Below are 23,308 nucleotides of genomic sequence, written 5' to 3'. Positions count from 1 at the left end.
AATTTTTGGGTTTTTTTTCCATTGGATTTTTTTTTTGGGTTTTTTTTCTGTGGGTTTTTTGTCCGTGGTCATTTTTTCCGCTTACCAAATTGAATAGTTATTTTTTCAAACACCTCCAAATATGTTTAAAATGTGTGAAAATATTTCACTAAAACTGTATGATCTTAGTATCTCATGAGTTACAAGTCAACTTAAACACGGCTTAAACATTTACAAATATTCTTAAACATTCAATAGGTAACTATGGTATATTGTAATACATACCTAAACCCATTCTAATTCTGAATTTATTAGAATTCATTAATTTCATTTATAACAGGAAATAACTCTAAATTTATCAACTAAAACAATTCTCACATTACATTTTAACCCTCGAGAACTGTCTTATATATAGGTAATATAAATTATCTAAAGGCTCATCGCCTCATATAACACTATAAGTCAATTAATAATATGCATATAGACAAATTTAAATTAATGGTTAAAGTCTATTATCATCTAATGAGAACATAAGGGTACTTTATTTCTGTAAAATTCAGCGAGTAGGTGACTTATAAATGTATAACTTATTGGATTTCAGTTGGTATTCGAGACTGCAAAAAATCTTGTTCGGAAAACCATAAATTAGTCTACTAGTTATAATTATTAGTGGTTATATACAATACCACGTTCGTGGCAAAAAAAAATGAAATAAAAATTAATTTCCAACACTTAAGGTGTTTACATAGCCCGAAGAACAAACAATTTTTTTATACCTGTAGGGTTACTTCGAAAATATTCTCGTCATATTATGTGTTCGATTAAAAATACATACATACATGCACTAACATTAAATTTGGCCGGAGGCCAGTAAGTCCGAAATTCTACCACCCCGTGAATAAGTAGGCGTCACCTCAGCAAAACGGGCGAGCGAGCAAGGTGCAACAAGTTAATGGGCCATCTTTACACCTGGCTAACAATCTCGGCCAACCTGTATATTATTATAGTGTGTACATTCGGCACCTTGATAACAACGCATAGTTAAAGAAAAAAAAAATATAATAATAAAATATAGGAGAACCGGAAAAATTGGCCTGTGATTACACGTCATATTGTAGTCGTTATTCTTTAGTTGTTGTTTATAACGATTATCGTAGTCATTATCAGAAGCCTACCTCTTCCATGTGATCATTAACGCGTCAGAATTTCCAGTCGTACAGCTACGCCTTTCCTATAGTACCTAAGACATAAAGAAACAACAGACATCATGGTTTTTAGTTTTTTACTGTTTTTAGATTTTCCTAAGCCGCAAAAAATAGTTAGTGAATGAATGGTTCGTTCATGTAGAACAGCATAAAAAACAACGAAAAAACCATTTATCGAATCCCATTGTCTTAACTTATAAGAACAAAGAAAAACAATAATAGTTAATCTCTACTTCTATGATAAAACAGAAAAAAATATAATTTATTAAAGAATTTTAATAAAAATATAAACACATAAAAGAGGATTTATATGTGAAAATAAAATAATCATGCTTCTTAATTAGTAATTACCTTAGGTGATAGGTATCTGGTATATCTTCTTTATTGAAACTTGTTTGATCCTATATTCTATAATGTATACCTATACTGGCTATTACCTATATTATGTACAATGATACTGTGTATCAAAAATTGTGGGTTATGCGGTTATATGTTATAAATATTTATAACCTATAAAATATGAACTTTGATGCGCATGACGATCGACCAGTGATATATTTTATAAGTTTAAATTTAATATATTTAATTTTAAAAAATGGTATTCATCATGAACGTGAAAATGTAATACATTATATCCATAAAATTTATTTTTGCAATTTTTAATACAATAATTGGAAACATTTATCGTATTTATAACGTGTAATATTCACATGTATGTGCACATGACACATGTTGATGCAAGTTACTTATTTAAAATATATTTATAAACGCATAAACATGTGTATAGGAACTATAATGGAGTTTTTATGAAATTTAAAATCTGTTTCACCGATCCTTACAAACTGTTTGAGATCTCGAGTTGATAACTATTTCCGGCAAAACGTCTAGTCATTAATACCAATTGTATACTATAAAAGCACAAAGTTAAATATAGGTTAGGTTGATAATTTGAGTGCAACAAATGAAAGGCGTCGAGGCTATTATATATATATTGTACGAATAGATCTGGAGAAGACCGGATGGAGGATATACCTAGCGTCCTAGCTAGTAAATAATAATAATAATATGTAGGCATCTATATACGTACAGAATGGAAGGTTAGTTTTAAACCTCAAAACGACTGATCGCCAATCAAGCAGAAGAATTTATACGTATACGACGCATCGGCCGTACACAGGTGACGATATTACAACAGCTTTGGCGGCCCGTCGTCGTCGCGATTGTGCGGCGCACACAAATCTTGCAGATTGTTCCTCGTCGTCGGGCAGCGAGTTCTTGGAAGCAGAGAGCGTCGCATATCCTGTGTGCACATAATAACAACATTAAAATATTATTGTATAAGTGTATATGCACACACACTCGGCCACTTTATCGCGTTAAGGGTGGCCCCGGACAACACATGCCGGCAGACACTTCTACCCCACGCGCGCACCCCCTCACCCTGCGACCCCCGGACACCGCGGCCCGAGCGGGTGTATTATAGCTATTTTTATGGCGAAACACGCGGAATTAACACGTTTGGACGCACATCGGTGCGGACGGTTTTACACTCGGACGGACGCGCATAATGGCTCGCCGCCTTATGCACACGCAGAGTAACCGGAGATGTAACCAAACCCCATTGTGCCGGTGGAGGTTATCCGCAAAATATTTTATACACACACCGCGAGCCAGTTATAATGGGACGACAGTATAATAATATAATTTCATCAGCGGGCCGTATTTTTATTTATTTATATTTTTCTTTTTTATACTTGGGGGTACGTTTTTAAAAACCCAATACAAAACGCGCATAATGGATTTACCCTCGGATTTGTCGGCCGATACATTATTATCGCTGGTATTATATTATTATATTATTATTATTATTATTATCATCATCATCGTTATATTGTATTATTGTATTGTGAGTAGGCATATAATATTATTATATACACATAATACACAAGCGCGCACACAAGAAAAATACATCTCGGGCGGCGACGCATGTACCTATCAAGGGATGGATGCACGCGCGCGGGAGCGTTATTTAAGGTAGCCCGACGACGAGACCTCAGCTCGGTCGTCCTTTTGTGTTCATCACGGACGCCCCCCCCCCCACTGCAGCGGCGACGACGACGCGCGCGTAAGACGCGTCCAATGCCAGTGGTGTCCAAAACGGTTCGCCGGCGCCGGGTCCGCGACACGACCGCCGGCCGCGCGTTGGCAACCCGCGGGCTCGTTAAGAAATAAGAAAATCTCTTTCCCCATATACGCGCACGACTGCGGCACCGTAAAATGTTATAATTAAATATGCGCAGTCGTCGGGTGCGCGCACAGAGGCTGCTGCTGTTGCTGGAAACCGACCGACTGGAACACGCGACTGTGGCGGCGGCGGTGGCGGGGCGGCGGTTTTGCAGATGCTGCGTGAAATCATTGTCTCGTCTCACATGGGTCGTGTCCGTCGTCGCCCCATAGCCCGCCAAGTCGTGGCGCGGCCCGTGTCACACACCCGCACACACCCACATACGCACAATATATTTGACGTTGTTTAATGTTTATTTATGTGCAAAGAATGTAATGGTGTATTATGTTATAATACGATCCGCGTACTCGACGACGACGTCGAGGTAGCTGCAGGAGAATAAAAATCGAGAAATTGATTTGTTACCATATCCATTGTCGATGTGTTTCGATGTCGTTCTCGTACATAATCCAACAACACAATATCATAAACTTATTTGACTTTTAAATAGATAAAATAATATATTATAATTTATACGTGGATGACAGCGTGGCGACAACATTATATGGCCGTGGAGGCATTTTTCGTTCGAGGATAGACTGTTGTCTTTCATTTCAATATCCAATTTCATTAAAATTACAACTTTTCGATTGTCTATAAAAAAATTATGCATTTATTTTTATGTTTGTTAATTGCTTCAAGTACAACTTATATGGGACCTTGTATTTATATTATCGTATTCTGTTTTATCCGAGCGTTACATTTTTAATAACGGCTATAGAAAAAAACTAAAAAAATTCGAAAATTTCAAAAGCCTATGAATATAGATTGAAAAATTAGTTTAGAATTTTAAATTTTCATTGTCTGTAAAAAAATATAATAATTTAAGAAAATATAGATTTTCCAAAATATTTTGAATACCATCGTAATGAAGATAAATATTTATTAGTTAATAATTAATATAAACTTATGAATATACAATATTCCAATGTCGTTGAAATATAAACTTCAATCGCTCATAAAAAATATGTGGTTTACGCTAAACTTACTACCTAATATAAATTAGGATGAAAATATTAAGTCTCTTCAGTTATTCATTTTTGAATAAATACAAAAAACAAAATCGATTTTTTCAAAATCTGGTGTTGCTCAAATATTCTTGAAATATCATTAAAGGTATAAATAAAGCTGTATTTAAAATTGCATAAACTTATTTAGATATAATACCGAAGGTTTGAAAATTAAATAAATTTATCATCCTAAATTCATAAGTTTTCTAATAAAAATTTACAACAAAAATAGGCATAAATCCACTTTAAATTTTGATTCAATTGGCCTAAACCACGATTTTTTACTAAACGATTTTAATTCAAAAAATAGTTTCCGTGGAAACTAACATTCCACTGTTACTTAAGTTTTAAATAAAGATGTTCTATACTCAGTAGAACCATCAAAATATTCAGAAAAATTGTATGCCACCTATTTATTTTTAATTTTAATATCTAAGGCCTGAAAATGTAATAGGTTTAAATGGTTCTACATTAGTTTTTCTTATAACCTATACAATAACTGGAATTGTCCCAATGTCCTATTTATAGATTCTGAAATCAAATGTTTATTTTACGTCTACATTATAGGGTGGTCCTTAATCCTTATTAGTTATTCATATACTATAGTGTCGGTTGATTTTTTTCAATGTTCCATTTCATTTTTAAGCTATTATTAAACTGTTGTCTCAAAATACACGTACATATCTTACAACAGGTACTATTTATAAAAAACCTAAAGAGTATTGAGTAGAGGATACTCACGGCCCACTGCAGGTGTTTGGCCGTAGGGGTTGGCCATTTAATACATAATATTATTGTGTCTATTAAATTAACAATGTGACGAACGTGTTACTCGAATAGTCGGATGGATACCAGTCACGTACATAATATAGGAGCCCACTACCCACCAAGGTGGACGCGTCGGTAAACAAATCGAATAAGGTACGTGTAGAAAATAAATAATAATAATTAGGTTTGGTAGAACAGGCTGTATGAGCAATACAAGCCGATAATGCATAGCAAAAGGAAGGGATGAAAGCGGTTTTATATGTGTAGAATAAACGATAGATGGAAATTCGTAAACCGTGAATAGGTATATACTTGTTTGATATTTATTATAGTAAATAGTCGTGTTCAAACATCCCTCCTTGCCATAACAGTATTATCCCTTCCGGTGTCCGAGAGAATAGCTTAAAAAAATAATAACAGGCATGTTGGAATAATAATTAAATAATAACAATAAAATAAACGAACAAAACGACACGATGGGGGACCGTGGTGTGTTTGGACGCGGTGACAAACGGAAATCCTAAGCAAACAACAATATTATCCCCGTCCGCGGAATATTTGCGTTTCGCCTTATTTATCCGTCATAGTCGCGTACATCGTACCGTCGTATTTGCAGTGGTACGATGGTGGGCAACAAGTAATAACAACAATAATGACGATGATAACAATAAATAAACAATAATAACAAGTAAATAACTCACCACGCGTGGGGAGGAGGGGGTGGGGTGCAGCGGCGAGCTGCTCTTCGGATGCGGAGACGGGTCGCGCGACGGTCACGAGCAACAGGTCCCCCCACCACGACGGCGGCGGCGGCGGCGGTCGGTCGTCCCGCGATAGCACCTGTGCGTGTGCCCGCCCCGTGGCTCGCGCGCGTTTGATGTATGCGTGTGGTGTGGCGCGCGTGCATGTGTTGCGCGCGTGTGCGTGTGTGTGCGTGCGCGTGTGCGTGTTCGAACGCGCGCGCGACCGTCTTCATTCCGCTGGTTTTCGGCACGGAAGCGCCAAGTGACGACCGCGTCGCGTCCACTCTTCGGCAGCAGCTCGCACCGACACGCGTCGCCTCCCGGTGGTCCTCCGTTTGTCCGTCTCGTGTACACGCGCGCGCGCTTGAGAGTAGTACACTCGCAGTACCGACGTCTGCAAACTTTGTGTTCCGCACCGATCGCATTTGCAACTGGTCGTTTTTTAATTTGTCCGTTTTTGTCGTTTATCGTCGCCATTGTTTTTTAAATACCCGGTTTTTTTTTTTGAAGAAGAAAAATACAAAACCATGACTTCCGGAGTGGTGGACGACGATCCGCTGCAGTCGCAGCGCTCACCTCTGGCCACCGACGTCTGCAGCCAAAAGAAAATAAACGAAAACAATCGAAGGGTGAGTTGGAATACAATTTAAAATAATATTTTAACTGTAGAAAAATTACATAATATGCGTTACGTTAAACAGATATTAAATCATAAATACACACCGCGATTGTGCTTTTGGGTTTTCGGTTGTTGAATATAAGAAAAAAAATTATTTTTTTACTTTGTTCGTATAGTATGGGTAATGTATTATAATTGGACAGATACTTACCGGTTTGGTAAGTTTACAGATGATGGGTGGTGTGTAAGAAGTCCCTACTCGAAACACATCATAATAATTTATGCCTATTTGAAACTTTTTTACTATTAATATTTTGTATTCTAAATATTTTAAAACGTTAAAAATGATTGTACTAGTTGGATATTTTTTTAAATTTTGATTTTTTTAATACATATATGCCATAATGTGATTGGACTTCAATAAACTGCGGGGTTGTCAGGATTAAATACATATTATCAGACATTAGAATAATTGTCAAAAACAATAATATTTAAGTAATAATTTAAGTACCTACCTAATAATGACTATCTAATAACTACAATAACAATTACCATAGAAAAGCTTATTAGTTTAAACAAGAATTCGTTTTTGTGAATAAATTATATTTTGATAAAAATTATATTATTATTTTATTATTTTCATTTTTGCTACTAATTTAAAGTTTTCAAAGTTCATATATTGATATTTAAATATTTTACCAACTATACTTATTTTCTAACATATTTTGTTATAAATTACTTTTTTACAATACATTATCTAACATTTTTAATGATAATGAATTATATAAATTCAGATTAATCCAATAACAAAAAATACCTTTGTTGCATAATATTTAAATGTTGGATCGTTCTCACACTCAAAGAAAAACTGTCAACATATATATCAGTATATCACTATATTTTACTTTTTATAGTATAACAATAAACGTAATTAATATTATTTTAATTTATTTTCAAATTTAAATTCGTGTTTTAAGTCCATGTTTTAAAAAAAATATTTAAGAAAGAAGAATGAATATATTTACAATATCATAATAGAAAATGACGTAAAATGTAAATGACAGTTTATTAATAGCTTCACAAGTGTAACACTTAGTTGCCTAACAGCTAACATAATATTTACAATTTACTCAACATAATTTAAATTTATATTTTATACATTACTTATACAACTATTTGAGGGGGGCCAGGGTGCCAGAGTGGGATATATAAATAAATACTAATATACTATATTGCAATTAAAATTATAAATTCTGATCTGTCATATTTTATTTTATGACGCGTAAAATGAGTTAGGGATAGGCAGCTTCTTATACACACGTGCCCCATAATATACATTCATTTTGTGGATGCGGCACTCTTGTAGTTCGCAATTAGAACTTGAACTATTTTTAATGCACCCAAGAAGTAATAAACCTAATTTTACTGGTATTTTTAACCAGGGGACAGAGGGATTTAATATATTTTAACCTAATTATAAATAAACCACGACGTAGGAATTTTAACTGTTTAAATAAAGTGACTTAAATTATCTGACTTGTTGGAATGTAAATAAACTTAAGGTACCAATTTGTTTTCTAGAGCAACAAACCAATAATGGAGAAAAAAAGAAGAGCACGAATAAATAACTGCTTAAACGAATTGAAGACTTTGATCCTAGATGCAACTAAAAAAGACGTAAGTATAAATAGTTAGAACAAAAAATTATGAAAATATACAAGTATATTAAATTATTTATTTTATTTTATAGCCAGCTAGACATTCAAAATTGGAAAAAGCAGATATATTGGAAATGACTGTAAAACACTTGGAATCTATGCAAAGGCATAATGTAGCTTTATCTGCTGCTACCGAGTCTACAGTAGCCAACAAATTCAAGGCTGGATTTACAGAGTGTACAAATGAAGTAATCCGATTTCCCGGGCTTGAACCTCATGTTCGTAAACGTCTCATGCAGCACTTGAACACATACTTTAATAAAGAAAGTGGTAATAACAGTCCAAAAATTCTTTCAACACCTCCAGAAACATCAAATCTGCAATTACATCTGGACTCTAACCAAAACGCTATACTATTGGGCACCACTGGTTCAGCGTGTGGAGTTCAATTTGTTCCTACAAGACTATCCAACGGTGATATTGCTCTGGTTTTGCCATCTAGATCTACCGAAACATCACCGCCCCCACCACCCCTTTCCATGATTGTACCAACACCGCCATCCACTCAATCTGATTCTTCTGATACTGAGTCGCCTATGCCCGATAGACCTTCATCGTGCTATTCAATGGGCAGTACAGATAGTACAGATACATACAGCCAACCAGAACTGCCCCTAGCACTGGTTACCAAACACAGACGAGATGACGAACAGTCAGATTTGGAACAGCCCTGGCGGCCATGGTAGGAATAATTTATTTTCTGGTTCAACAGGATACTCTCATTAATTAAGTGTTTTTATTTTTATCTTCAAAATATGTGTACTAAATATATTATTTTTTATCCACCAACTTACATCGAAATATTTCTTTGTGCCATACATTTTAAATTTTAGAAATTGTTTATTAGAAGTAAAGGCTGGTAACGCATAACTATTCCATTAGACAGATAATATTTATGTTTTTTTTTCTGCATAATAGTTTGAGAAATCCCCAATAAACATTTGACTTTTAAATTGTAAGGGTTTTTTAACAATAATTGTACAACAGTAGTACCTAATCACCAAGTTATTGAAAGAAAACAGGGTTCGTGCAATTACTGTGTTGATTTAATTTCAAGATCAAATATTAAAATTGCCGGGCATTAGTGCAACATATTAAGTTATCAGTTTTAACGGTTAATTCTTATTCATGTTTATTCTTGATTAATGAATATTTCAATAATTATATTTTAATTGTTTTGTTCAATCGTATTTACTTACATGGTTATGCTTTATTTATCAATTGTATTAAAAGTTAATTTAATTTGTATTTATTTATATATTTAATCATTTTCTTTATAGATCAAATACTTAGCTTAAAGCTTTAATAATAAGAATGTAATATATTTATAGAAGTGTATGGCTTTTGAGTTATATGACTTGAAATGTAAAACTATTTGTTTCTGTTAAATTATATAAGATTGTAATTTTGTATTTTGTATTATAAATCTTAAATTAGATAAGAAAAAAAGATACATTTACAGCAATAATTGCATTGTCTTCCATTTGATTGTATCTCAATGGGCTTACCTGTTATTTACATGTTTCTTTATTTTAATATTGTGTTATTCGATTATATGAAATATATTGTAAGTAATTTTTCTTGATGTTTAAGAAATACAATTATGTTATTATAAATGAGAAAAACGTGTTTAATTATTGAGATGAAATATGAACATCCTCTATATATAAACATACGTAGTCTACTAGTCTGTCATTTGGACTAGCCTTTTCCTAAACTTTTTTATCAGAAAATTTACAGTTTGGGCTGTTTACATATTTTGCGTTTGAGCGTGTAAAATACTAAAGTAGACCGTTTGAATGAGTAAAATAAACAAATTATAGGTACGTTACCAATCGAAACTACATTAAGTTTTTGTACTTAAGCGTGTTTTAGCAACCTATACACGATCAATATTATTAATGTCAATAAATATCAAAACCATTTAGATATTTTCAATATTATTGAAGTACCATCAATACAACCAATACACAGTCAATAATATTCATCATGTATGGGCCGCTATTAATACCTATCGCTGCTGTGTAACTACTATGTTTAATGTTGGCTGTCGTGTTGTTGATATCTACTGAGTTTCATTAAATTTTAGGAAGTTTAATTAAATTTAATAGTGGGTGTTAAATTGAAAGTGTTGAATATGTGTTATTGACATCGATCATTTAAGTATAGCGGATCAAATAAACTTTTTTTAATCAATAGATCCCCTCGACCTTTTTTTCAATGTTGAAGATCTGATTACCATAAATTATATTTTTTATAATCAAATAGTGCATGATAAAAATCAGCCATACTTACCCACCTCCATCATGACAAAATAATTTGACCGCCACTGTTGGTAAGTCCCAATTTTGTCGACTTTGGACACGTAATGACGTATAAATAACGATTATGTTTAAACGATTTTAGTTATTTTTGTTTGGCGCTGCCCGTCTATTTTTGGCTGCTTCGACAATTCCAAAAACTTGGTACATTCCAATATTATTATAATAATATAATACCTATAAGTAATTTTAATCCGATTGAAATGGAAATAGTAAATATTATTTAAAATTAGAAAAAAATAGTATTCGATTTTAAACACAGAATATTTGAGATAGTTATAAGAAAGATTAAATACTACTTTTAAATTACTTTTTCAAAAGTATTTAAAACTCGTCATATTTGAGTACTTAAAAAGGACCCATTTGAATACGTTTGAACAAGTACAATACTGCCATTTACACTTGTCATCTCATAGTATAGTCAAAGGCCAAATCAAAGAGAATTTACAAATCTACCTTGTGTAAAATATACATGTTGTGGAAGTCTAGTAGGTAGTGTGCGACCATAAGACCATATTAGGTACATGAGACCATAGACAAGACATTGACCACATACCAACATTGAGGAAATTCTGTAGCGGAAATTAAACGTTGCAAACGTTTGATAACGGAGAAATTCGGACGGTCTGTTTGCTAAACGAAGCTGCAAACGTTTGCAAACGCCATGATCCAGCTTTGGCCTGTTTAGTTCTAGTAACCAGAACCGTGGTCAAATTTGTTTATACTTTTGCCATTATCGCTAATGGCTATTACTATATTATTCATCACCTATTCATATTTATAATGACTTATCACGACTTTGCATGTCTTACACCACGGTTACACAACATACCGCACCAAACCAAGAGCTCACGAATTTCTACCTCTCAACGTTTCAAACGTTGGCGTTCGTACTGCAAAACGTTTTCCGCTACAGAATTTCCTAATCTACAAGTTGAGTTTATTAAACGCTAAACCAGCGGTTCCCTGGATTAGGGGTCCTGGACTAAGAATTAATATGATAGGAGACCACTTTTTTTCTGCGCAAGTTTCAACCTTGTTTAGTCATGAAAATAAAGAAAACATTCTTTGCCGTGTGTATTGTCCAGTCGAGCTCGGACTCCCGAACAGGGACTCGCAGCCGGCAGGGTCCTGGAGGAGATTTCACGGATGCGCTGACCATCTATTGGGAACCACTGCTAAACATTGACGTTGTAGTGCAAACCCTCTGCTGACTCTACTTCATTCTACGGTTACAAACAATAAATTAAATGATGCATAATGCAAAAAATAATTCTTGTTTATATTTTTTACCAAGAACCGTCGGGTGGCACACAATGTGACAAAGTATAATTTAATTTACTTATGTATATTATAAGTTGTTTTATTTCTTTGGGTTTCACCTGCATTTATGTAATAGCCAATTGGTGGTTAAGCCAATAAGTACTGAGCAGACGCAACAGAAAATTCTAAATAGCAGTTGTAAGTACCTATTTAAATGCGATGCGGTGTACAAGACGTGTACAACTATATACAAAATATCGTTTATGGCCGATTCCTACAAGGTACTTATAAACGTACCTAAATATTAATTATTACAATATACACTGTATGAAAAATAGAGTCGGTGAATTGGAATAGCCATAAAATAATTATTTTGTCATTTACTCGACCTAGGTAAAACCAAACCAATATACTTGAAAGCGACCACAAAACATATTATTTTCCTTTAATTAGGTACCTACTTAATTAAGACACGTCAACCGAACTCTTCAATTAAACAATTTTTTTCATTATAAAATAGCTGTAGATATTACCTATACAGTATTAACCACCGCAAAATATTTGTAGGTACATTAATATGGTGATAACTAATAAATGTGGTCTGCATAAGTTACCAAAACAAAATGAATAACCTAGCAACATAAATATTAACGTACGTTATTATATTGAAATAATTAATTGATACGAGACAACAACAATTATTATAATATTATTGTTGTAAAAAAAATGCATAATAATAATATCATAAAACCGGTGAACTAGTCCTTGTGTCCAATTGTACATGAATCCTTCGATTATACATTCACAACCGTTTACTATTTGCAGATAATGACAACATGGCGTACGAATGTACGATACTGTTTTGAGTTTTCCCAGTCATTCGGTTTACACCGGACACGCCAGACAGATTATAGTTTCAAGAAATATTGTCGTAGGTCTCCGTAGAGACGTTAACATGGTTTCCTCTTACTTTACGTTACTAATAGTTTTGCTTATCGTATTTGTTTACACCAAACACACGGTTGCTCGGACGAAACCATATTCAAAGCCCAAGTCATCGATCAGTAAGTTTATTTTGTTTGAAAAAAATTTACCCAGTTGTTATTAAGATGACTGAAGGTTTCCTCGTTAAAAAATTGAAATTCGTATGATAGTTTGATGATTGCGGGATAATACTTTACTGTTTTACTAGCAGTGTTCCTCAATACTTTTGTCTTCAATTTATTGAATAAAATCTCAGATACCTTTTAACTTTAATATTATAATACATAAGGAGTCCATACAAATATTATGTTATTTTAAACATGTATTACATATTATCATTGATAATCTACGGTTAGGTAGACATTCATATGACATATTATATTATGCGCAGTGAGACGTGGGTAATATGCTTTGTATATAGTATATGTAGATATGAAGATTCTCCAATTTGTATATTAATTTAATAATCGTACTCGTACAACAATTGTGGTAATACTTGCTTAAACAGTTTTCTAACGGAAGTTAATAAAAAAATGTTTATTCGGGTGATTATTATTATTACAGTAGATACTTTTACACCTATGCCATATATACCGAGTTTTGTATTCAGGTTTCATATTCCTATCTATGAGTATACCCACCTATAATAAAATATACTGATAAACGGCATACGAAGGAATCAAAATTCCGATTTTATCAAATTGTCATAGATACACGATAAACCCACTTATCTTCATGTGCTTTATACCAGTTATACCTACCACCTACGTGTTTCGGTGTTGGTTTTTTAATCCTGGGTTGGAATTATAATTCAGTTTTCACATTTTTGAATTTGTTGAAGCACAATATTATGTATTATTTAAAGTGCATGTTTTGCTATGAATATTTTTGTAAGGAAAAGGTACAAAAGTGTTTTATAAAAACTCTTACACCACTGCAAAAACGGAATAAATTTATTTTTATTATTTTTTAAATATCAACTTTTATTATATTTTGTTCGAAATTAAAAATTAAGTTTAAGAAACATAAATCTTGTTAACCGTTAGGACAATTTTTTAGGGATTTTTAGTGTACTTCTAATATATTTTCAAGAGCATATTATCTGTATAACGTTTTTTTGGTTATGTTCGAAACTCGAGTGATAATGTTTTATTCTAAGTCTAACGTTCAATGACATTATATTACTATCTATATTTTACTAGATATATTTGGGCTTCGGGAATAAATACTTATCATATCCTTGTTGAATTCTGGTCATTTATTAGTGCAATATATAATATTATACACATTTTATTTAAATATATCATTTAAAAATAATGAATAACAGAAGTTCAGATTATTATTTTGCTATAAATGAAATTAAACATTTATTTTTTTGAAATTATGAATATTGTGTGTATTGTATCTATTACATACATATTGGAATTATTATTTTTATAATTAACTGTTGTGGTTAAACTTCACGTTTGCATAAATTCACCATTATAGTGTTCACACTATTGATGAATTCCGTATAGTACGTAATATGGTATTTTATATCTAGTCGTTCTTTGTCTAGGATTTTAGTTAAATGATAAGCTATTTACAGTTCTAAATTCTAACTTTTAACTTAGAAGTATCACATTACAGTTTTTAGGTAATTTATGTAATATTCACACATTTATTAAAAGGACGTCCTGTTTTGTCTGCGTCATACCAACGCATAATATACCAACATTTACGTTCAGCAGTTCCAATTTTGTGTCATAAGTTTTTATACAAGAATGAATTAACCTATTATCAAACTTAAAGGTAAGAACATTATCTGTGCTTTATCTTGATCTTTTTACAGTTTTTAAAATTCTAAGCAATATATGAATATAGGTGTGTAAAATATTACAATTACTAAGTCATGTAACTCGCTTAAACTAAAAATATTGTAAATTACCCATACAAAATACAGATAATGTTCTTAACTTTAAGTTTGATGATAGGTAAATTCACTCTATTGGTATTAATAAATCTTATGTCACAAAATTGAAATTGCTGAACACTAATTTGCTATGTGGCACGTTCATACGAAGGATACAAGCAGACAACATTATATGCGGACGTGTCCTCTCGTTAATAAATTATAAAGTTTGAAAATTTTACCATTTATATGAAATGGTAATTTTAATTTTTACTTGTCTGAATAAGTTTATTCAAATATTTCATAATTTGTTCAGGTATAGTACTACTATTAATAGGTAATACGCCTTAGAATATTTTACTTTCATTAGCAAATTTAAATATTTAGTTGTACAATACAGTACCTATCTATGTAAACTGCAGTTCTTTGCACTCTAGACATACCTACCTATAGTGTTCAATGAGTTCCCCTTAATTCCGTTTCCCGTGTGATTATCGCATTTTGACGGCAGCGAGGTCGTCGGAATCAAAGTCTACCCAGTAATTTTCATTTCTTGATACGGTCCTATAATACCGCCTATGATTTTGCACCCATGACTGCATTAGGGGTCAATCGTTACATATCGATTGGCATACGATTACGACATAGGCATAGGTAGGTAACTACCCACATCGGCATTGATGGGCGTTTCGCATCAATTGGTTCTATTTGATTTTCCAGATGATTATTTCGCGGACAAGGGACGACCTCTACTGCAGACACGAGAATACGGTAAGTGCGAATACTCGAAAAGACCATTTTTTGGACATTGTATGATAATTATTAAAAATTTTACTGCTCCTGATCGCATAATTATCTTACAATAATTATGTTCGCAGTAACTATACAAACATTCAAATAAAAAATTCTTTCATGTATTAATCTCTACTGCTGCCAGCATCGCAGGGTCGCTCTATTAAATAAGTTACACTAGATATTATTTAGATTTATACGTATACAGTTATACTTTTGTAGTTTTGTGTAAAATATCATATTATTACAGTTATTAACAAATAAATCATATAAATATCTATTAATGATCATCATTTCAAACATAGGTATGTTACTGTAGCAGGCGCTGATTCGGACCATTTTAACAGCAGGGAGCGCTCAAAAAAAAATTTGTTATACCTTTCTATTTTTGATTACTTAATTTATCATACATATTTATGTTATTGGTGGCTTAAACGACAGCGGGAAGGGGGTACCGAAGCACACATACCCCCCCCCCCCCCAGAATCTGTGGCAGTAATTCAGTAAGACACTAAGACGTAATCTATAATAAAATAAAAGACTGGCATATTTCTTACAGCCATATCCTTATACAACTTAAATTTAATGAAAAAACCTATTGCTCGTATATATAATATACCTAATAAAAATAAATAATATTTCATTTATCATTGTACCTATAACTCAGCATATGCCTATTTAAAAACTGAAACAACGCTCATCCTGCTAGATGTCGATATAGGTACCAACTACTAAGTATAATATAGTAATATACAGTTGTGTATAATAATGTATAGTGATGTCTATATATGCGTTCACATCACAATCCATAATGCACATAATACAATATAAATATTATAACATGTATATACAATATTCAATATATTTACAAAATGTTAACAGTATAGTATTAGTTTAAAATATAATATAATTATCTTATATCACTTGCATTATCGAATACTAAAGATACCTATAGGTATACCTATATTATATTCCATTAATAAATATTTGGCACAACACTATCGTAATACACCTACCGATATAGATGCAAACTTTTGGATGAACCGGGGCATGACCGACCTGGGTCGTCGGCTCAAAGAGTTAGAGAACCCGATCGTCGGTCGGGCGAAGAACATAGTGTTCTTCTTAGGGGACGGCATGTCTATAGCAACGGTGACCGCAGCCAGAGTGCACATGGAACAGTCATCCGGCAGAGCGTTCCCGGACGGTAATGCATCCCTGACGTTTGAAAACTTCCCGTACACCGGATTGGTCAGGGTACGTTATACATTATATGTACAATAATATGTATTATTTTTTCTTCGTTTACGTCCGAATCTCCAAAGGACTAAAGATGAGTGAGTATAGTCGTAGCTCGAATGATCGATTTTAAGGACACGGGTCAACACAGGTATAATAAATTAGGTACCTACGTGGGAGAGGAATCTGTTTTGAACACGATCAAGCCTGTACAACTGCAGGTCTTTGATTTTGTAATTATATAAGAATACCAAACGTTCCAAACTATATACCACCATAATGCTATATTCTAGACCATGGTAGGAGTAGGCGGCCCGCGGAAACAAAATAAATGGCCACCAAAAATATTTTACTTAAATGCTGATTTTTTTTTCTTTATTATCTGTTTGTGTAGACCCAGAATAACTTGTCCAACAAAATGTTTTCAAATCATATCTGAGCCCCTTTAAAAACCAATTGTTGACCCCAGTTCTAGACTCTAGTGTATAGATAGCTAAGGTAAAGTAAAAATAATAAATCCCTGCAAATATTTTAAATATCTATACCACCGGTAACACATTTATGCGATACCTAGTCGACATGACGACATCGAAAGAATAAGTATAGTATTAATAATGTATAAGATTCCAAGATCTTTAAATTTATATATTATACACTCTACCCGTCCACCTCTTGCCTGCCCGTTGCGCTCTACAACCTCCTTCTGCCCTAGAATCGTCTCCACCATCCTGCCAAAGCCTCTGCTTTTCTTCAGACGATGACGCCTCAATCTGCCGTCTCTTGTATATTATGTTATACCTACCATTCTTTGTTGTGACAAGCTTCTATTCGAGAATTGTTTAATATTATATTTTTGCATGTGTGCATTTCTGTGTTTCCATAAATATATACATGCATGTACATATATTATATACATACATATAGACGTATTGTGTCGACAAACAAGTGGCCGATTCGGCTTGCTCTTCGACTGCTTACATGACTGGCGTCAAGGCGAACTCGGGCACGTTAGGCGTGTCTGGCGCCGTCCGGGAAAATGACTGCAAAGCATCGTTAGACTCCAAGAACCAAGTCGACTCGATATTGCGGTGGGCTCAGATGGCTGGAAAGTCTACTGGGATCGTCACTACCACGAGGTGAGTCTCTGAAAATAAATATATTGCATATATGTTTACTGAATAAATAGGTACGTGTGTTATATACTTATATTTCAATATCACATGTACCTGATTAGGTATATATTGTACGATAAACATGTATAGGACATAGGTATACCTGCAGGCACGTACACAAAAAAAATTTTCAGGGGAGTTCATAAACAAATTGTCACTGACCAGTTATTGTAGTTATCGATGATTGATATCAATAAATTACACAACTATTAATTTTCGGGAGGGGTTGAACCCCCAGCCACCCCGTATACGTGCCTGTATACTTGTATAATTGGATTCTAGAAGAGGATCGAAAAAGTAAAAATCATATATTTATATACGCAGTATCAATTATATTAGTTTTATCAATTTAATTGAGTATTAGTGTGAAAATGTTTAGGCCAAGTGAACTATAGCCTATGCCCTATACCTATTGAAATTTATGTTAATACCTATAAGGCTATAAATAGGTTTGATAGGTATATATTATGCAGAATAAAATATGCGATAGCCAATAAATAAAGATCATAAAAAATAATGGATACATTTGCATAAATCAATTTATGTATTATTTTTAACTATAAATCGTACATGTATAGATTGTATTTTTGAGGTTATAAAATAATACTTAAGCTCTAGTGAAGTCATGACAAACAATGTCGACGCAAACATAAACACATTTTAATTGAATTATATTTATAAATAATTGTATATAATTATGCATCTTTCTTTTTTGATTGAATTTTGTTTTTGCCAAAATAAGACCCAGACCGGTTTCACAATGCCTAAATTTTAAAATAAAGGGAGGGATAAACATTTTTTGATTTAATAACCAGATGAAAGACCACCCACCAGGAAAAAAGTACATTTATAACTAATAATTATACGGTATACTTATAAGTTATAACCGTTATTATTCTAAGCAATATAAGATTATAATACGTATTATTCTATTATATTATGTTATATATTTTATATTAGTGGTCCATTAATGAGTTAATATAATATAAACTCTTTATTATTGATCCATAAGAAGATACATCTATATGGTACAAGTTTATTATTTAATAACACTGCAACAATGCAACATAATAGATGGGTATTATAGTATACGCGAGAGATACACCCCCTGCGTCCCCAGTCCTCGCGTGTACTATATACTTAATACTTTACCAACTATAATTATTACCAGAAGCTGTCTAATATTGCAATTCCGGGATGTTCAATTAGCTCATTTTTGTTTAGTCGGAGAAGTTAAAAAACAGATAGGTACCTGCATCATTATACTCGTAATATAATATAATATAGACATACGACTTCAAACATTAAAACATTTCTCTAAAGATAATACGATTTCTTATAACTTAAATTATACTTTCATTATAATTACAATCATTTAGACTTTATTCCTTAAAAAATCTTAAGAAAACACGACCCCAAGACTTCAACAGTACCTAATCTAGTGAGTAGCCGATATACTATCCATATTATGACATACCTTAAACATCTGATTATTTTATACGATTTACGAATTACGATTTTCCTATGTTCTGTGCGACTATACATACATACTTTTTTTTTCAAATTAGAATCACCCCTTTCTACCTGTAAATTATTATTCAAATGCTTTTTTCGAAATAGTTGATATATTTTAACAATTAATCTATATTCGAACAATTAAAAAGCAAGTTATATAATTTCGTTGAAATTTGGAAAAAAAGTTTATTCTTTATATTACCACAGCCCACAGAATACTCCTTAAATTATGTAAGCTATTGAAATATAGATCTTTATTGAAAAGATGGTCCTTACAATTTCTAAAAATCAGAATTTGAATAAATATATTATTAAAAGAAAAATGGGAATGATCATAATTGCAGTGAATCACTATTTACAATGTATACATATTTATTATATTATGTGAATGATTGTTAACGTTAAATGTTAGTAATAAATAATAATATTGGAATTTAGATAAATTATATTCAAAACCTGCAACATACATAGTAAACATTTTTCGACCCATATAAGCGATAGAGTCTTAATTATAATTATTTTGGTTTAGATTTCATATCCCTCATTCTCGATATGATTGTTTTTTTTATCCACAGAGTAACGCACGCGTCGCCGGCTGGCGGTTACGCTCATTCAGCAAACAGAGGATGGGAAAGCAGCGCGCCGGACGATTGTTTGGACATTGCTCAACAGCTGGTGACTCAATCTCCCGGAATTGAGTTGGATGTACAAAAACAAAACAATTTTTTAGACGAAATAATAGGATTATCCGATATTTTGAATTATTATGTTTGTTATGGTTTTCAGGTAATCCTTGGTGGAGGTCGACAAGAGTTCCTACCGAAAAATATGAACGGCAATCGAGAGGACGGCCGAGACCTGATCGCTGAGTGGAAAGTGCGCATGATGAAGAACCACCAAATGTACGAATATGTGAAAAACAAAACGGAACTGTCGGATGTGAATCTAAAAGACGTGGACAAACTTTTGGGTGACTAACTACTTTATAGTACTAGCGTACTGCTCCTATATAATTGCAAAAATAGAGATACGACTTTTTTTTTGCTGTGGCGGGTGATGTATAAATATTATATATTTATATGTGTTGACAACTTTTTAATTGAAGTATTTAAATACCTATTTGAAATACTTTTGAAAAGTATTTTTAACAACATTGTGTGTTGTTTATGTATATTACATATTACACATATTGTGATGTTACAATACTCTCATTATTTCAAGAAGTATCATTTGTTTTTACAAAATTGAAGATGCGTGCAATCCTAAAATTGACTATGTGGGACTTAAGTTTTTTCTACCCAATATACTTCTTTTTTATTTTCAAATATAACAAACAATTTAAACAATTTGAATTAATATTTAACTTTTTATTTTTTAATAGTAGTACGACTTTAAGGTCGTACCTACGCCTGGTATACCTAAGACCTACCTGTACACTTTTAATTTGCTTTATAATTTGAATAAGCTTAAAATACTTCATTTGATGTAGACTGTTGCCAATAATATACCTCATATGAATAATTGAAATTTTTATAATAATAATTTAAGGTCTTTTCTCCATGAGCCATATGTCTTACACGGGCACCAAGGAAGTGGAGAGAGATGAGCCATCACTCAGCGAAATGACTATGGCAGCTATCGAGGTGTTGAGGAAGAACGAAAACGGATACGTATTATTTGTCGAGGGCGGCAGAATAGATCACGCGCATCATCAAAATTTGGTAAGAGCATTTGATACTTCACACGGGTACAGTCGATTTATTCGTCCGAAAGACTCACAATTATTTACAGCGCCTATCCTGCAGTATGTCTTTATATAAATTAGTAATTATATGACATTAACATTTAACGGACTCCATCAGAGTCAAAAGCAGTGGTGTAATTTCAATTTTTAATAGAGGGGGTTAACACCCGGGCATATGGGTAACTTTAAAAAAAAACAGCTCTCAAGCACATAATAATATTAGGTACATAATGTTTTTTTCCTAGAAAACACACATACTTACCAACTTTCATCCACGTCTCATCATGCGTCTAAATATAAATAAATTCCAACTATTAATTAGTAATTACCAATTTATCATTGCATGACAATAATTAATTCTTAGTACACAATATAATAAGTCCTCCATTCCCCCTCCCACAAAATTCAGTTCTAAGTTCTCCACTGATAACCCCCCTATATATAGACAAAACATTCCTATTTTTGTTGACCGAAACAAATTTAATTTGTAAGCCAACATTTAGGAGTTTAATTTCGTGGTATACTGCGTAATTAAAGTCTATGGACTGTGTTATTTGGGCATGGTGCATCTATTAGTAAAATCATATTTTTTAGAATCGGTTCAATCTTCAGTAGTTACCGAGATTACCAAGCAGTCGCCACAAATTTTACCTTTTTAATATTATGTATAACTATATGTCTATATATATATATACAGATATAGATAGTATAGGTAGATTATTATATATGTAATAACATAGGTAGATTAGAACTTAGACGATTCGACATTATACACGGTAGTTTTACCTATATTATATTGCTCTAAGCTATATTCATTAGGTATTTTTTAATATATGTCAACTTTTGTTTGCTTTAAAAAAAATTATTAGATAGGTAGGTAGGTATAGCCGAATATGTACCTTATAATTTGGATTTTGATTTAAAATACAACACTATAATAAGCGGTGTACTTTCTATTAGGCACACATGGCGCTAAGCGAGACGATTGCTTTTTCTCGGGCTGTGGACGTAGCCGACACCGTAACCGATCCAGAAGACACGTTGGTCGTGGTTACGTCGGACCATTCGCACACGATGACCATAAACGGATATCCGTCCAGGGAAGACAAGATCGTCGAGCGTGTAGACCGCGGCGGCGAAAGTTACTCCATTTTGAGTTACGCTAACGGCCCGTCTGCCAAGTTCCACAAGTACCAGAAACAGCCGTCCAAGTACGGTAAGTGAAAAGTTAATTTCGGTGTACTCCACCGCCTATATATACAATATATAGGTACCCGTGCCCAGCGGCACTTTACATACCACGATTAAAATACATTATGTTTTTCTTTTTCCCTTCGACATTTTCGAACTGTGTAGGTGATAAATTCGATCTTTACCCGTCGTTGGTGCCCATGTCCCTGGAAACACACGGCGGAGAAGATGTGGCCGTGTGGGCTCGAGGCCCGTGGGCCCATCTGTTCGTCGGGAGCTTCGAACAGAACGTACTGCCTCTGATCATGTCATACGCGTCCTGCATAGGTCCCAGCAAAGGAAAGTGCTCAGATAGATAATAATTTAATATTAGTTGTTTATTAATTATTAAATGCAGTAATCAGCATTTTACAATATTGATTGTATAGTGATTTTGTGTAATATTGCTGTTGGTCGTTACTGTGATGATTTGTTAATTTTTGTACATATTGGTGCTCATTTTAAGATGACTGTTTTCGTTAAAATATTACTTTACGGCTTAAATTATATTATTTATTTGTTTTGACCTTGCAAAGTTGCAATCATTGATCACTTATACACTACAAAAAGTACTACCTACTTACAAAATAAAAATAGTAAAATAGTAAAATAGTACTTAACAAGTAGTTTTTTTTTTTTTATTTTTTTTAACAAAATTTTATTTATTACGCTATCTGTTACAATATTGAACAATAAGCTTAATTGATAATAACATAAACAAAAAATAGACAGAAGAGACTGAATGAAGAGACCTCCCATCGGAGGTACTTCAGCATGAATATTAATTTAAATTTAAGGTATTAGTTCTAGCATAATATTAATATTAATAAT

At 32.9% G+C, this 23,308-nt stretch overlaps 2 protein-coding genes across 3 annotated transcripts; both read left to right on the top strand.

Annotated features, from left to right (window-relative positions):
• The first annotated feature begins 6,161 nt into the window (after positions 1–6,161).
• Positions 6,162–9,313, top strand: LOC111027900 (protein hairy). Its single transcript, XM_022306397.1, has 3 exons — positions 6,162–6,618; positions 8,190–8,285; positions 8,359–9,313. Exons 1-3 carry the CDS (start codon positions 6,517–6,519, stop codon positions 9,010–9,012), a joined length of 852 nt encoding a protein of 283 aa, XP_022162089.1. The 5' UTR covers positions 6,162–6,516; the 3' UTR covers positions 9,013–9,313.
• Positions 9,314–12,728: 3,415 nt separating this feature from the next.
• LOC111027907 (membrane-bound alkaline phosphatase-like) lies at positions 12,729–22,984 on the top strand. Of its 2 annotated transcripts, none has more exons than XM_022306406.1 (9): positions 12,729–12,974; positions 15,506–15,556; positions 16,602–16,834; positions 17,741–17,952; positions 20,079–20,208; positions 20,290–20,473; positions 21,052–21,224; positions 22,208–22,463; positions 22,604–22,984. In XM_022306406.1, the coding sequence occupies exons 1-9, from the start codon at positions 12,758–12,760 to the stop codon at positions 22,795–22,797; spliced, it is 1,650 nt and encodes a 549-aa protein (XP_022162098.1). In that variant the 5' UTR covers positions 12,729–12,757; the 3' UTR covers positions 22,798–22,984. The 2 variants fall into 2 exon arrangements, with proteins under 2 accessions (XP_022162098.1, XP_022162101.1); XM_022306409.1 differs by lacking the exon at positions 12,729–12,974 and adding an exon at positions 15,216–15,439 and having other exon boundaries at positions 22,604–22,797.
• The last annotated feature ends 324 nt before the right edge of the window (positions 22,985–23,308 follow it).

Source organism: Myzus persicae, unplaced genomic scaffold (genome assembly GCF_001856785.1).
Source record: "Myzus persicae strain clone G006 unplaced genomic scaffold, MPER_G0061.0, whole genome shotgun sequence".
NCBI classification, from domain to species: domain Eukaryota; kingdom Metazoa; phylum Arthropoda; class Insecta; order Hemiptera; family Aphididae; genus Myzus; species Myzus persicae.
Note: the sequence above shows the minus strand (reverse complement) of the source record. Positions and strands in the feature narration are given on the sequence as shown.